The following is a 15,341-nucleotide window of genomic DNA, read 5'->3' on the forward strand; positions in this document are numbered from 1 at the left end:
CCCTCAAAATGTTCTGCAAAACATAGTGCTTGATGGTCAATATATATGAACAAATGTGTTGTAAATGGCACTAAGTAGTTCAATTGATTTAATATGTTCCTAGCTGTGGAGTCAACCCGAACAAACCTGGTAAGTGTCAGGCTCATACCAGGGCATGCACTTTTATTAGGCTAGTGTTCATGCCAGATCTGGTAAAAAATGACCATCCACTCCTGGATTTATCAAGGATTGTTTCTTTTTCTGTGCCATAATAGGCTATGTGACCATGCTAGACAACCTATTTTTGAACTTATTTGTGGTGTAAAGGTTCATTCAGTCTTGGCTAGTTTTACAGTGTTGCGTGTTTTTGGATCACTACGAATTTAGAAACCAATCTCCAATTTGAGACATGTTCTAACAACGAAATAGAGCTGATATTGGCTTTGTTGGAAAGTTAACAACATACAGTTAAGCTCATTGAATGATAGCTTTTGCAGCTAGATTTGCATGTACATGGCATGTGTCTTCTTGAGTTCTTGATGAAAGGTTGTAATGTAATGTTGGATGTCCTGTACTGCCCTTTAAGCAATGAGCAGGAAAACGCCAGGCTGAGGCTGTTTGATAAACGGGTGTGCCACAATTCAAGTATGACACCCCATTCAACTACTGAAAGGGTGATAGATTTTTGCATTCGACTGTCTAAGTATAAAGTAGTCCTCTTATGGCCTCATTGCAATGTCCCCAGAGTTGGACCAGGTAGGGCTGCTCCCCCGTTATTGGCAACTCCAAGAGTGGACTTATTGGTCATTAAGGATGAGACCCCGATAGCCCCCTTAGAAAATGGCAATCACATCAAAATCTCGAATACTGCACCTAGCTCTCACTGTAAGTTCTTTCCAGAGTTTGACCCAGTGCACCAGATCTTCGGGGTTCCTGTGGATCTGCTAATTCCAACAGGGACAGACCCATTGTCCATCAGAAGGACAAGGGCACTCGTAATGAGAGGTGTACAAGGTGGCACTAGAAGGTCTCACCTGCTGTAGTGAACTAGAATCTTTGAAGACCTTTCTCCCATCATTTGTGGAATCCCAGTTGACCACTTGCAAGGAGAGGACTCACAGACCCTTCTCTGTCGAGGAGGGAATTTTGCTCATGACACTCCATTGGAACACTGAGCACAAATGACATACTCTGTAGACAGTAGAATTGGTGCTTCTTAGCTCACATTTTCTGCATGTCAGGAACATTTAACACTCAAGCAGATTCTGCATTTTCTATTGTGTGGGACATACTGCTAGTATCCTTAACCTTTTAAAAAGGCCACATTTTGAAGGAAAAAGTGCGAGCGACCTGCCATGATTTAAGGTTATTTTATAAGTGGTTGAAACCAATATTTCTTTTTTTGTGTATTTACACACATTATATACATGCTTGCAAAGAAAAGTGTATCCATTTCCTTCTACTAAAAGCTTTATTTGAGGCACAAAGGCCACCTTTATGAGCTGCATGGCGCGGTATCATTCGGTGGACACTGCTCTGAGCAACTAGGAGTGATCTGATATTTCTGGACCTAAAATTAATGGGTCTAGTAATACCGAACACTGTTTTAACAGGTGTACATCCACTGTATAGTTTTACAAATCGTGTGATGTAAATTAACATATATTTGTACATTACCTGATAAAAAAATAAACCACTAGAAAGAGGGACAGTGCCTGTGGACAGAGACACAACCAGCCCCCACTCATCCACCAGCATGACAGATTAGCGAAACATTCTCCTAACAGCGAGCCACAGACACCCACACTCCAGATGCCGTTCATGCCGTCTCTGCAACATCACTTGACCTGCTTCTGCCAAGATGGTAAATATCAGCATTAAACTGCCTAAATTGGAACAAGCCTACATTATACTACATGGTACTTCATGGGCTGGCAGGTTATTTCACATTTCGAAAATTTAATTAATATTCCACATTCACTCACAGGAAGATAGAGACCAGAATTGTTGATTCTAGTCCTGGTGTCTCCCGCGGAATTTAGGAGGAACCCAGAATTTGTGCTAAAAAGATCAAAATGTTATTAACAGTAGGGTTTTCGACTGTTATCAGTGCTTAATTTGTGCTTGTTGTTTCCGGTGCTGAGCACTTACTTGTGAGGGGCGGGGCTTATTCTTATGCCTCAAGCATTTGCTGGGAGCAAAAGACACATGTGGGAAAGATGGAAAAAGGAAAAAACTAAAAAGCGTCATAAAGGGAGAAAGTAGAAAATTGCAGGATAAGTTGAAGGGGCAGGGGTGGCTATAAATGGATTGAAGAGGCCCGAGATGGCTTCAGGATTACGCTGCCTCAGTATTCATTGCTGGCAGATTTAATTACAGCAGCCAGGGCTTTGAGCACCTGCACCTCTTTATTTACAAATTAAGCACTGACTGTTATTAATTGAAAGTGTTATTCCTAACAAAATATCAGTAGATTATGTGTCTATTTACAGAATGGCTAAGAATGCAAATGAAAATACAGGCGATGGAGACGACGGGCAATATGGATTCAGTTGGAAAATGTTTACGAGCTGGGATTACTTGATTGGTAACCCTGAAACAGCCGACAACAAGTTTGCATCTATCACAACCAGCTTTAAGGTAATCACAAAATATACATTATTATTTATATAAATGCACGAATGATGTAGACCGATAAAATGTAGAGCATATTCCCAGATCGAGACTTTAGAATTTGATCAATTACCATTTAGATCTTGGTTGAGAGTGCCCGGTCACTAGGATGGTAGAGGGAATGTCCTCTACTCACCTGGCAGATAGCCAAAATATATGTAGACAATTTTACATATTTTGTAAAAGCATGAAACTTTGCAAAAGTCTTGTTTGTATCCAAATTGCAATTTTACGCACGTTAAGCACTGATCTCCGAGTTTAGAGATAACATACTAGGCAGGCGTGGTCCTCTGTGCCTTGAAGAGAGCTACTGAAGGCACTGAACTTTGGCTATCAGGTGCCATGTTTGATGCGCCCACTCAGCAGAGGGATTTTTTGTTTTCAAGAAATACACTTTCAACGTGTGAGTTTATTTATTGAAAAAAATGCAACGGGGCTGATTTTTAGGGGGTTTCCCCATGCATATTTGTATCATTGTTTTATTTCCGGCGCAGGACCTGAGCCTCACATAGTGGTCCTGGGCAGAGAAATCGAATCATGATCCTTGCCCTACAGAAGGCAGGGGGGGCACTGCAGTAACAAACCGGCCATTTGGTCAGTTTCAAACAGCAGAGCAGCCTCAAAATCTGCCTTCTGAAAACCAGTCACACCTCTAAATGAAGCAGGGGGAAGGGTGGCAGCTGGGAGTACCTCTAAACCAAACGGCCCTATGGACACACTCCCTTTTGACAGTGATCGAGAACAAGAGCGAAAAAAACCTCCTCTGTGATCCGTTATTGTCACCAATTTAAAACACGGAAGTTTCTGTTGCAAGCAACGTGCATTATTTTTAATTTCACCGAAAAAAATGTGTGGACTTAGTAAATGTGCAGTCAGTATACCTGTGTTGGCATGTCTATTGACATTAACAAAATATGTGGAATGCTGATGACAGTGCGAAAAAAGGACATATATATCTCATAAGCGAACCTATGTAGTAACGGAAACATGCAATTTATATTCATGATGTAGGTAACACCACTACTTTTCAATCCCCAAGCGAGCCATCTATAGACATATGTCACGTAGATAGTTACTGAAGTACTCAGTGAATGTTCACTTATTTGCATTTTGTTTCCTGCTGTTGGAAACTGCCCACGTAGCTTGAAAAACGTTAACTGTTAGTTTCAGTACAATATGGCAGTTGATATTTCGCATAGTTGCTAAAAGAATGTATGGAAGTGGCTGTGCTGAAAAAGTGACTTAAAAGTACAATGATCTGTTAGTGAACAGTGGGAGTCCTGTTCACAAAGGCATTTTGGAGTTTGTAAAGCAGTACTCCTCTAGTGCTCTCTTATGTACTTTGACATACCTTTATGAATTTGCCGCAAAACAATGAAAATGAAAAGAACATTTGAATGTTTCTGGAATATTCATTTAGGTCTAGTAGAAATAGAAAAGAATGTACCCTTTTTGCACTTTTACTAATAAGTAGTTACCATGAAAGATGACCCTATTGCCCCCTACCCTGCACCATGATTCACCATATTTTAAGTACGGCACGCACATGGTGGCGGTAGTGGGGTGCTAGGGGGGGCAGCGCCACTTTCCATAAATCTGCCCCCAAGTATGTTAAAGATCTACTCCTATAACTCCATTACAATGCACACAGATGTGGAATGGAAGGTGATCCATTGTAGAATGTATGGAGATTTGGGGAAAATAACATTGAAACTTCAGAGAAAACATTAATAATGAATACTTCCAGAAAGACATTCGGCAAAATGATAGAACAAGGCCTTCAAAAAACACATCCTTTCACAAGCATGTGGTTTCAATAAACTTAAAAGTAGAAACATCATTTTTCCAAATTATGCGAGCCATAATACAGAAACATATGTTTGAGAGTGTAGCTGAACGCAACGAGAATACCGAAGAAGAGTACACTATGTACCGGTTATCATCCAAATAGATGTTTATAATATCAACCCACAAGGTCAATGATACCTCTGAAAATCTGGCTACACAAGAATTATCCAAAATACAAATCTACAGCAAACTATGAACAAATATAACAGTGAAAGAACAAGTCATCCTTGACAAACTTACTAAAGACCCGGATGTGACCTGCAAACTAGCAGACAAAGGTAACGACATAATAGGTATGTACACTATGGGGGTCATTACAACCCTGGCGGACGGTGTTAAAGATGCGGTAATGCCGCAACAGGCCGGCGGAAAAAAAAGGGAATTATGACCGTGGTGGAAACCACCAACATAGACAGCCACTTTAACACTCCGACGCTACAGACAAGCAGCGCGGTGGTCACTGCCAACAGACAGGCGGGAGACAATGTACCGCCCACAGTATTACAACAGGCCAATCCGCCACCTTTTCCGGGGTGGATTCGCCGTGGATAAAAACACGGCGGAAACAGCTTTTGCAATGGGAAAACGCTCACCTTAACACACTCCACGAGGAAGCAGGGCACCATGGAGCCCGAACCCCAAATACTCCCTGCGCTTGTCTTCCTGCTCCTCTACGAACATCAGCAACGGCGGCGCCGAAGACAACGGTGAGTACTGCACCTACGACATAGGGGAGGGGGGAGGCAAAAGTCAGGGGGACACAAACGCAACACCCTCACCCCCACCCGAACCTCACCCACTACAACACACACACCAATGCATATCCAAATATCACAGTAACAACCCACAACCCCCCGGGAAGAATGCAAAGACAAAAGGGAATCAGTATAACTATTGTAATGAATAAAAATACAGTAAGCTCATATATACAGAAATATATACACATTCCAAATATATACATCACGATTAGTAGTGCAGGTATGCACAATTCAATGTCCGTGGACCACTGGGCCCAAAATGCATGGGCGAGGCCCACACACAATACCTGTCCAGAAACGGAGAGAACACTGCAGGGGCATCAGATAGAAATACAACAGGCACCTCAGGGGGAAGGGAAGGGGGGGCACCTCAGCCGGATGAGTGCAAAGCCAGATCCACAACGGGGCTCCATGCCCATTGATGTATCCTGGGGAGTGCAAAGCCACAGTCTTTCAAGTCTCTAACGTGGGTGGGTTGCCCACTGTACCATCCTGGGGTGTGCAAAGCCACAGTCTCTCAAGTCTCTACAGTGGGTGGGTTGCCCACTGAACCATCCTGGGGAGTGCAAAGCCACAGTCTCTCAAGTCTCTACAGTGGGTGGTTTGCCCACTGATCAATCCTGGGGAGTGCAAAGCCACAGTCTCTCAAGTCTCTACAGTGGGTGGGTTGCCCACTGTACCATCCTGGGGAGTGCAAAGCCACAGTCTCTCAAGTCTCTACAGTGGGTGGTTTGCCCACTGATCAATCCTGGGGAGTGCAAAGCCACAGTCTCTCAAGTCTCTACAGAGGGTGGTTTGCCCACTGATCAATCCTGAGGAGTGCAAAGCCACAGTCTCTCAAGTCTCTACAGTGGGTGGGTTGCCCACTGTACCATCCTGGGGAGTGCAAAGCCGCAGTCTCTCAAGTGGATAACAGTCTCACTGGTTCTGGAGGGGGACAGGTGCCCAGAGTGCTTCATCCTGCGAAGGACAGAGGTAGTGGATGCAGTTCTCCACTGGTTCTGGAGGGGGACTGGTGCCAAGAGTGCTTCGTCCTGTGAAGGACAGAGGTAGTGGATGCAGTTCTCCACTGGTTCTGGAGGGGGACTGGTGCCCAGAGTGCTTCATCCTGTGAAGGATTCAGGTAGTGGATGCAGTTCTCCACTGGTTCTGGAGGGGGACTGGTGCCCAGAGTGCATCACGCTCCTCGTGACGGTCCCAGTTCCGTCACTGTCCCAGCCGCACATGGGCTAACGATGCTTGAGTTGTCGGTGCTTGCCCTGTTTAGCGGTGGTTGCCATGGCGGTCTTTGCCCTGTTCAGCGGTGCTTGCCATGGCGGTGCTTGCCCTGTTCAGCGGTGCTTGCCATGGCGGTCTTTGCCCTGTTCAGCGGTGCTTGACTTTGCCGTTTCTGACCTGTTCAGCGGTGCTTGCCCTGTTCAGTGGTGCTTGCCATGGCGGTCTTTGCCCTGGCGGTACTTGCCCTGTTCAGCGGTGCTTGCCATGGCGGTCTTTGCCCTGTTCAGCGGTGATTGACTTTGCAGTTTCTGACCTGTTCAGCGGTGCTTGCCCTGTTCAGCGGTGCTTGCCATGTTCAGCGGTGCTTGACTTTGCTGTCTGTGACCTGTGCAGCGGTGTGTGGCATGACGGTCCCTCAGTGCCCAGCGGGGCTGTGGGTGCCGGGGCCCTCCAGGGCACTGACTCTGGCGGTGGTCTCCGGACCAGTGACGATAGTGCTGCCCTCCAGGGCACTGACTCTGGCGGTGGTCTCCGGACCAGTGACGATGGGGCTGGCGGTGGCGTCCTGCCCAGCAGGGAGGATGGTGGCCTTCTCCGCCGTGCTGCTCTTACCAGAGTTTGGAGACTTCTTCTGCCCCTTCCCCACCTTGGGAGGGGTCACAGCTGACTCAACACTCCCCCGGGACCCTTGTGGATGGTTTTGCCGGCAGGAGTCTTCACCCTCTCCCGTCGGGCACTGTCCAATTTCTGGTGCTTTACAGGGGGTGGACTGGCAGTGCTTTGGCTCCGTGTCACACTGGCTGCCCTGGTGGCCGGTGCACTCCACATACCTCTAACAAGCACCACTGGTACCAGACTTTTATTGGCTGAGGTTATGTACGGTACCTAAGAATTGGAGGGGTGGGGGTGGTGGGACAGAGGTCAAGGTTGCTCAGGAAAAGTTTCTGACGAACACTGGGACGGGTAGCTGGAGGGGTCTGGGAGTGGAGGAAGGGGAGGTGGTTGTAGGAGGTGTAACTTTAGATGATTTGGGTGCAGGTGCAGGTTCTGGAGGCTGTCGTGAGGTGGATGGATGTTGGGTGTGTGGGTGTCTGCGTTTGTGTACTTTGGGAGGGGGCGTCACAGGCACACTGGGAGAGGACACAGGGGACGTGTAAATGGTAGTGGGGGTGGTGAGTGCATGTGAGCGGGGTTGGTGCTGGGTGTTCTGGTGCGAGTCCTAGTGGCTGTAGTGGTAGTGCATGGAGGTGAGAGTGTAGACGAGACTGAGAGGGAGGAGGGAGACGAAGAGGAGGGGGACACAGTGGAGGCAGTGGATGTTGCTGGGTCTGTATGTGGGTGATGCTTGTGTGAGTGCCTGTGGGATGTGTGGTGCCTATGTTTGCCTGAGCTGCCCTTTTGTGTTTAGGTGTGTGCAGGCTGGTCTGATGGTGTGCTTGGGGTAGGCTGGGGCACAGGGGATTGGGTCTGGGTGGAGGAAGTTGGAGGGGGGAGGCTAGACACAGGGACAATGGCTGCCATCAGTGCTGAGGCCAGAGATTGCAGGGTTCGATGATGGGCAGCCTGACCAGAATGAATGCCCTCCAGGAATGCATTAGTGTGTTGCATCTCCCTTTCTACATCCTGGATGACATTCACAATGGTAGACTGCCCAACAGTGAGTGACCTGAGGAGGTCAATGGCCTCCTCACTGAGGGCAGCAGGGGTGACAGGGGCAGGGGCTGAGGTGCCTGGGGCGAAGGTGATGCCCACCCTCCTGGATGAGCGGGCACGGAGCGAAGGCTGAGGGGCAGCTGGGAGGGCGGTGCTGGTAGGAGGGTTGGCGGCTGTACCTGTAGAAGTGGGGGGCACAGATGGTGCCGCCACCACAAGGGAGCTCCCATCGGAGGACGAGTCTGTGTCACTGTTTGCTGATCTGGTGACAGACGTGAAGCTCCCCTCGCCCTCCGTCCCACTGGTGTATTCTGTGTCCGTGGTGTGGCCCTCCATGGCCATGTGGGATGCAGCCCCCTCGTGCTCCGGTGCCACTGTACCTCCGCCTGATGATGCTGATGCACAAAAGAACAGTGAGACCACAAAAAAGGGTGGGGAAACAGAAGAAAGACAGGTTGAGTGCATGGCTTACCGCTACCGTTGGCGGACAATACAGATACAGCAGCCCACTGCACTACGCCGTGCTCTTGGCCTCTACAGATGCAGTTCCTGGGATATGGCCTACATGGCTATGAGTGTCATCTACCCACATAGAGGACACAGGGGCATGGATACCTGTACTTGGCACTCTACAGAGGTGGGGTGGAGTGGTACATGACCTGGATTCCGGAGGGGCCTAGCCTGCGGAACTCGCCCTGGCCTAGGGAAACCCACAGCCCTCCTCCCCCACCCAGACTCCTCCACTGCGCGCAAAGTCATGAGAATGTGAGTGTACTCACCCCCTTGTGTCTGCTGTGATGCCCTCATGATCCGGAACATCAGTGGGGTCATGATTCGACGGGCACCCCTCCCACGTTGGGAGGCCATCCCCAGCTGAGCCTCCGCTGTCTTCTTGCTCCAGCGGTGAATGTCCTCCCATCTTTTATGGCAGTGGGTGCTCCTTCTCTGGTGGACCCCCAGGGTCTGGACGTCCTTGGCGATGGCACGCCAAATATCCTTCTTCTGGGGGGCGCTGACCTACATGACATGTACAGGGGAAGAAGAGAAGTCATTAGCAACAGCACCGTCGAGTGAGTGGCCCACATCCCTGCCCTTGCCATGTGGCACATGCAATCACACTTCTACATGCTCGCAGGACTCTGCCCCCTTCCTACTGACATCCAGCCCTCTCCACCCAGGCATAGCCCATACAACGTGCTCCATGTGTACTTACCTGTTGGTCTGGAGGACCGTAGAGTAGCGTGTACTGGGGGAGGACCCCGTCCACGAGCTTCTCCAACTCCTGTGCAGTGAAGGCAGGGGCCCTTTCCCCAGACGCACCAGCCATTGTCTCTTCCAGAACGAGGTCACAGCAGCACTTGCAGTGTAGGTCCTCTCCTGTCGAAGATCAGGTATCGAGTGATTGAACAGATAGAAAATGGCGGTCACGTCCGCGGCGGTGACGTCCGCGGCGGTGACGTCCGCGGCAGTGTGTATCATCACCGCCGGCGCACTTCGTCATTGGCTCTTGGGACCCACAGGGTCCAATGTTAACCAATGCAGCATTGCGCCGCGGTCTTTGACCGCCTACCGCGATTGTGTACAACGCCAGCGCAGTTACCTCACATCCCATTGTCCCACTTTAGAGGTCAGGCATCCGCCATTTCAGGGGCCCACATGGCTTCACTTACAACTGCGTCACACATACCTAGGCCTACACTCAACACACATACAGGAAGGATATTGTATTTAGTGTCGTGTTCTGTGTAGCTGTGGGTACATACCTCAGAATTTGTTGACTCTGTGGTCGCTGTTGTCCTTCCTAGGCACCATCAGCTGGGACATGTGAGGAGATGGCGGAATCCTCCGGTGTACCGACCGCTGGTGGACCTGTTAACAATGGAGGAGCGACATTTAATCATCACCAGCAGGTTTGACCGTGCCACAATCCAGGAACTGTGTACCCAGTTGGAGCCAGACCTGATGTCACCAATCCGCCATCCCACAGGAATCCCCCCTCAAGTGCAGGTGCTATCAGTGCTGCATTTCCTAGCAAGTGGGTCATTTCAGACAACAGTGGCCATGGCATCAGGGATGTCCCAGCCTATGTTTTCCAACATGTTGTCCAGAGTGTTGTCTGCCCTGCTGAAACACGTGAGGAGCTACATCATTTTCCCCCAGGTGGAGGATTTGGCTACAGTTAAAGGTGACTTCTATGCCCTGGGACATATCTCTAACATAATAGGTGCCATTGATGGGACCCATGTGGCTTTGGTACCCCCCCCCCCCCCACAGGAGTGAACAGGTGTACAGGAACTGGAAGAGTTATCATTCTATGAATGTACAGATGGTATGTTTGGCAGACCAGTACATCTTGCAAGTAAATGCTATGTTCCCTGGCTCAGTGCATGACGCCTACATCCTGCAGAATAGCAGCATCCCGTATGTGATGGGTCAACTCCAGAGGCACCGTGTGTGGCTATTAGGGGACTCTGGTTACCCCAACCTGTCATGGCTATTGACCCCAGTGAAGAATCCCACGACCAGGGCAGAGGAATGCTGCAATGAGGCCCATTGGAGGACTAGGAGGGTGATCGAACGCACCTTCGGCCTCCTGAAGGCCAGGTTCAGGTGCCTCAATATGACAGGTGGTTCACTATTCTACTCACCAAGGAAGGTGTGCTAGATCATCATCGCCTGCTCGATGCTTCACAATCTTGCTTTGCGACGCCAGGTGCCTTTTCTGCAGGAGGATGGTCCAGATGACGGTGTTGTGGCAGCTGTGGAGCCTGTGGACAGTGATGAGAGGAAGCAGAGGAAGAAGACATTGATAACAGGGACTCTGTCATACAGCAATATTTCCAGTGACACACAGGTGAGAACAATTTTTTTACTATTACATTCACTTTCACACTTCTACCTCTATCCTGTCTGTCAATTTGAAGTAGTATCTGCTAACTGAGTGATACATTTCCATTACGGTTTCACAGGTGTGGTTACCAACGTGTGTCATCTGCTTGCATCCCCCAAGTGTCCCAAACAAAATGGTACCTCACTTGTGTGGGTAGGCCTAGTGCCCGTGACAGGAATGGATCACACAAGGGTCAATGGTAGTCCTTGCATGAGGACCCAGTTAACCCTGGAGTGATCCATTCCTGAAGCAGGCACTAGGCGCAGGCACACAAGTGGGGTTGTGTTTTTATCAGGACAAGTGGGGAAGCACTGGGTGGTAGGAATTTTGAGGATCCCTGCACATTCATGTAGTTTCTGTGATAAAAAAGAAAGGAAAAATAGTGGTTTCAATCAATGTTTCACATTTGCAGGGTATTCTGGGTAAGAAAACGTTGTTAAATCCAAACACGCCACATTTACGTGGGCTGCCTTGGGTGTCTAGTTTTCAGAAATGTCTGAGTTTGGTAGGTTTCCCTATATGGCTGCAGAGCCCAGGACCAAATGCTTAGATGGCTGTCTGAAAAAACAAGGCCGTTTTGTGGTAGGTAATTTTTTTAATGTCTCCACAGTCCGTTTTGGGTAGTTCCCTGTTTTGGTCACTTGCCCACTCACTAAAGTGAGGCAGTTTTTGGCTGGAGACTTAGTGGAACTTGTGGCTAGCTGCAGATCCCTGGACTTCTGCTCATTGGAATGCAAGGCAAATGTGTTTTTTAAGCACATTTTGTGATTTCATGGGGAGTCTGGGTGAAATAAAACTGGTGAGAGCCACACAAGTCCTGCCCCCTTGGACTCCCCTGGTACTAGTTCATTAAAGTTAACCCACCACTCACACTGGTTGGTTTTAGCACCTCCAGAAATTATGGTTTCAAAGCATGAATACTTATCAAAGTATCTGAATATTGAAACCAAGCCTTCTGAAGGTGGGCCATAAAGCCACGTCCAGGCACCAACCTCTTTATGGTCCATTCACACTCCTTTCACGCACAACAAACAACCCTTTCATATCGCCAGCCACGGGCCCAATCCGACCAATCACTGCACTCACATTAACTTACCGCTGCCAGACAAGGGCCCATCACATTCACACGCCACAGAACGGAATAAGTTTGACTACATTTTACCACCTGTCAAGTAACTGCCTCCTTCTTACTTAACATTACCAAATACATGCGTAACGAACCTTTACTAATGACTCCTGTGACAGCCACCTGAGACTCAGGGAGACATGTTTTTCATGTGCCTTTATCACACTCTGTGCTAAATCCAACTCCTTCCAGTTCGTGGATGTAAGTTGGGGGTGTCCAAGTATGCCGTACAAATCGATTCCTCGAACTGAGTGAGCATATCTACCTTTGAAACTAAGGGAGACATGCTAGGGATTTCTCATGATGTTCCCTAAAGAGGTCATAGGTTAACTGCCTCCTTCTTCCTTAACATTACCAAATACATGCGTAACAAACCTTTACTAATGACTCCTGTGACAGCCACCTGAGGCTCAGGAAGTCATGTTTTTCATGCGCCTTTAACTCACTCTCTGTGCTAAATCCAACTCCTTTCAGTTTGTGGATGCAAGTTGGGGGTGTCCGAGTATGCCGTACAAAGCGATTCCTTGAACTGAGTGAGCACTAATGGAGACATGCTGGGGATTTCTCATGATGTTCCCTAAAGAGAAGGTCATAGGCTATGAAAAAGGGTAGTGTTTGGCACACAGGGGAGTCCATGAGAACGTAGCATATGTCCCAGCCAACATTATGTGCAGTGATGTGACTGTAATGAACTTATACATCAAACTGAACATCTACTAAGTTCTGATGGAGGATGAACATGAAAAGCAGGTCAAAAACTGACCTATACAAGTCATTCTCCTTCAGTGCTGGGATGACACCAATGGGTTTGAATCCATAGGTGTAGAGGATGTACATCTGTACTACCTTTACTATCTGCCTTCTACCTGTGCAATAACCCTGTGAATGCACACCTACCATAAGCTTTCCTTACCCATTCATGTCTCTGTTCTCATCAGAGTCCTGGCTAATCCTGTATAATTGCCAAGTGAACCTATACTAGTTTGTGGATGCAAGTTGGGGGTTTCCAAGTATGCCGTACAAAGTGATTCCTCGAACTGAGAGAGCATATCTACTGTTGAAAGTAAGGTAGACATGCTGGTGAAGAAAGGGTACTCCGTGACAATGTGGCATATGTTCTGTCCACTAGTATATGCAGTAGGGGGAATATAATGCATGTTAATTGAACATAACACTGACCACGTTCTGACGGTTGATTTAGCTCTCAAGCAGTCCAAAAGGAAGTCCATGATGAAGTAGATGAAGTAAAATTTTGTGGCTTCTTGCCTAACGAAGCTGTGGCCCATGGACATTCGGTATCCATGCACTGTCACTGAAAGGATTACCCAACGGCAGCTCAACCTCAGTCGATTTCCCAGAACTTTGCTTTAGTATGATACAACATACAGCAAGTAGGGATACAGAGGCCTGGTTGTGATAGACATGGGGACAGTAATACCGACTCTCCTGCTGCTTTCCATGCTTCGAGCACACTTTACAGCGACGACATGGACGATCCTTTTTGGGTGTTTTAGGAATGCGATCAGCAAAGTGTCGCTCCTGCAGCCTTGCCACATCCTCCAGAACATATGAGGAGGAGGCTGCTGCTGCTTCTGTAACAGCAGTGAGGCTTTCAATTACAGACAACTTGAAGTCAAGAAAAGTCATGAGTCTTCCTGTGGTTGTCTGATGGTAAACAACAGACGCATTATATGTTGCCATCTGAATCAGGTGGGTAAACAGTTTCTTGTACCAAGTGCGAGTTTTACGACACACATTGTATGGTTAAAGAACCTGGTCGTTCTTGTCCACTCCGCCTATGTACTTATTGTAATCAAGTATACAGATGGGCTTGTGGACTTCGGCCATCTGACCCCAAACTGCGATAGGAAAAGTGCTCTCATCATGAATTGTAGTGAGCACGTATACATCACGCCTATCAAAGAACTTGACTGCGAGCAGTTCGTTAGAACGCAATGCAGTACTCCCTGATTTCTGGAGCTTCTTGCAAACAAGCTCCTGCGGGAATCCTTTGCGGTTACTATGAACTGTACCGCAGGCCACAGTGCCAGCTTTGTAGAGCTCACAGAACAGCTCTACTCCTGTACAGAAATTGTCCACATAAAGGTTATAACCTTTGTAAAGAAGTGGTTGGACAAGTTCCCATACAATCTTACCTGTGACCCCTAACGCGGGAGGGCAACCTACAGGGTTTAGGGTAGAATCCTTCCCTGTATACAGTCTCAAGCTGTACACATAGCCAGAAGAGCTCTCACAAAGCATGCACAGCTTTATGTCATAGCGAGCTCTTTTGCTCGCAATGTACTGTCTGAAAAGCAGCCGTACTTTGTACACGATCAAGGACTCATCGACTGCTATATTCTTTCCAGAAGGATAGGTCTCTGGAAACCTGGCAGACAAATGTTCCACGACAGGACGAATTATGAATAACCTGTCATGGTCTGGATGGTCCCGGGGCAATGCAGCAGAATTGTCATTGAAATGCAGCATGCGCTGCAGTAGGAAAAAACGATCTCTGCTCATGTATGGTGCGAAGATGGGGGTTACCCAAACCGTGCGAGTCGTCCAGTAGGACTGCAAGGTGGGTTTCTGCACTAACCCCATTTTGAGCGTAAGGCCCAAAAATATCTTCAACTCTGCCAACGAAGTGGTTGTCCACTGGCGTGCCCTAGAACGGGGCCTTAGAGTGCCTCCACGCTCCCTCAGAAATTGGTCTGCACGCAAATTTGTTTGCTGCACAGTTTTCTGAAGGAAGACAACATCCAAAAATAGATGTATGTATTCGACTGGCAAAAAGTTAGCTCTATCGACTTTACATCCAGCGTCACCAGTAAAAGGTGGAATTTGGGGCTGAACTAAACAGGGGGGCTGCCAAGAGAGCACTCTCTCTGTGCTTGCCGCCGCAAGCACCTGCTCTCTGGGTTCGGCTAACCCAATGTTGTCCCGCTGCACAGAATGTGCTTGCGAAGAGACAGCACGGCTGTCGTTATTGTCTCCTTCAGACTCACTGGAAGAGGTGTCGTCGGATGGGACTCCGCCGACTGAAAAATCACTTCCAGATTCTGCCCCATTGTACTCTCCCTCAGATGCTGTCTCAGAATCTGCTGTCTCAGTCTCTGAGCCTACATCAGAACTGTCCTCCATAACCCGAGTTAGGGCTTGAGCAGCAGTCATCCAACAAGACGCCATCTCTGCT

The 15,341-nt window shown here is 48.2% G+C and overlaps 1 protein-coding gene across 1 annotated transcript in view; it reads left to right on the top strand.

Moving 5' to 3' along the window:
* LOC138301836 (transmembrane channel-like protein 2-A) overlaps nucleotides 1–15,341 on the top strand; it is a 536,847-nt gene that overhangs the window by 312,719 nt on the left and 208,787 nt on the right. The window contains exon 11 of the mRNA XM_069242355.1: nucleotides 2,472–2,619. Coding sequence (XP_069098456.1) covers nucleotides 2,472–2,619 — 148 coding nt within the window. The remainder of the gene's footprint in view (nucleotides 1–2,471; nucleotides 2,620–15,341) is intronic.

Source organism: Pleurodeles waltl, chromosome 1_1 (assembly GCF_031143425.1).
Source record: "Pleurodeles waltl isolate 20211129_DDA chromosome 1_1, aPleWal1.hap1.20221129, whole genome shotgun sequence".
NCBI lineage: Eukaryota > Metazoa > Chordata > Amphibia > Caudata > Salamandridae > Pleurodeles > Pleurodeles waltl.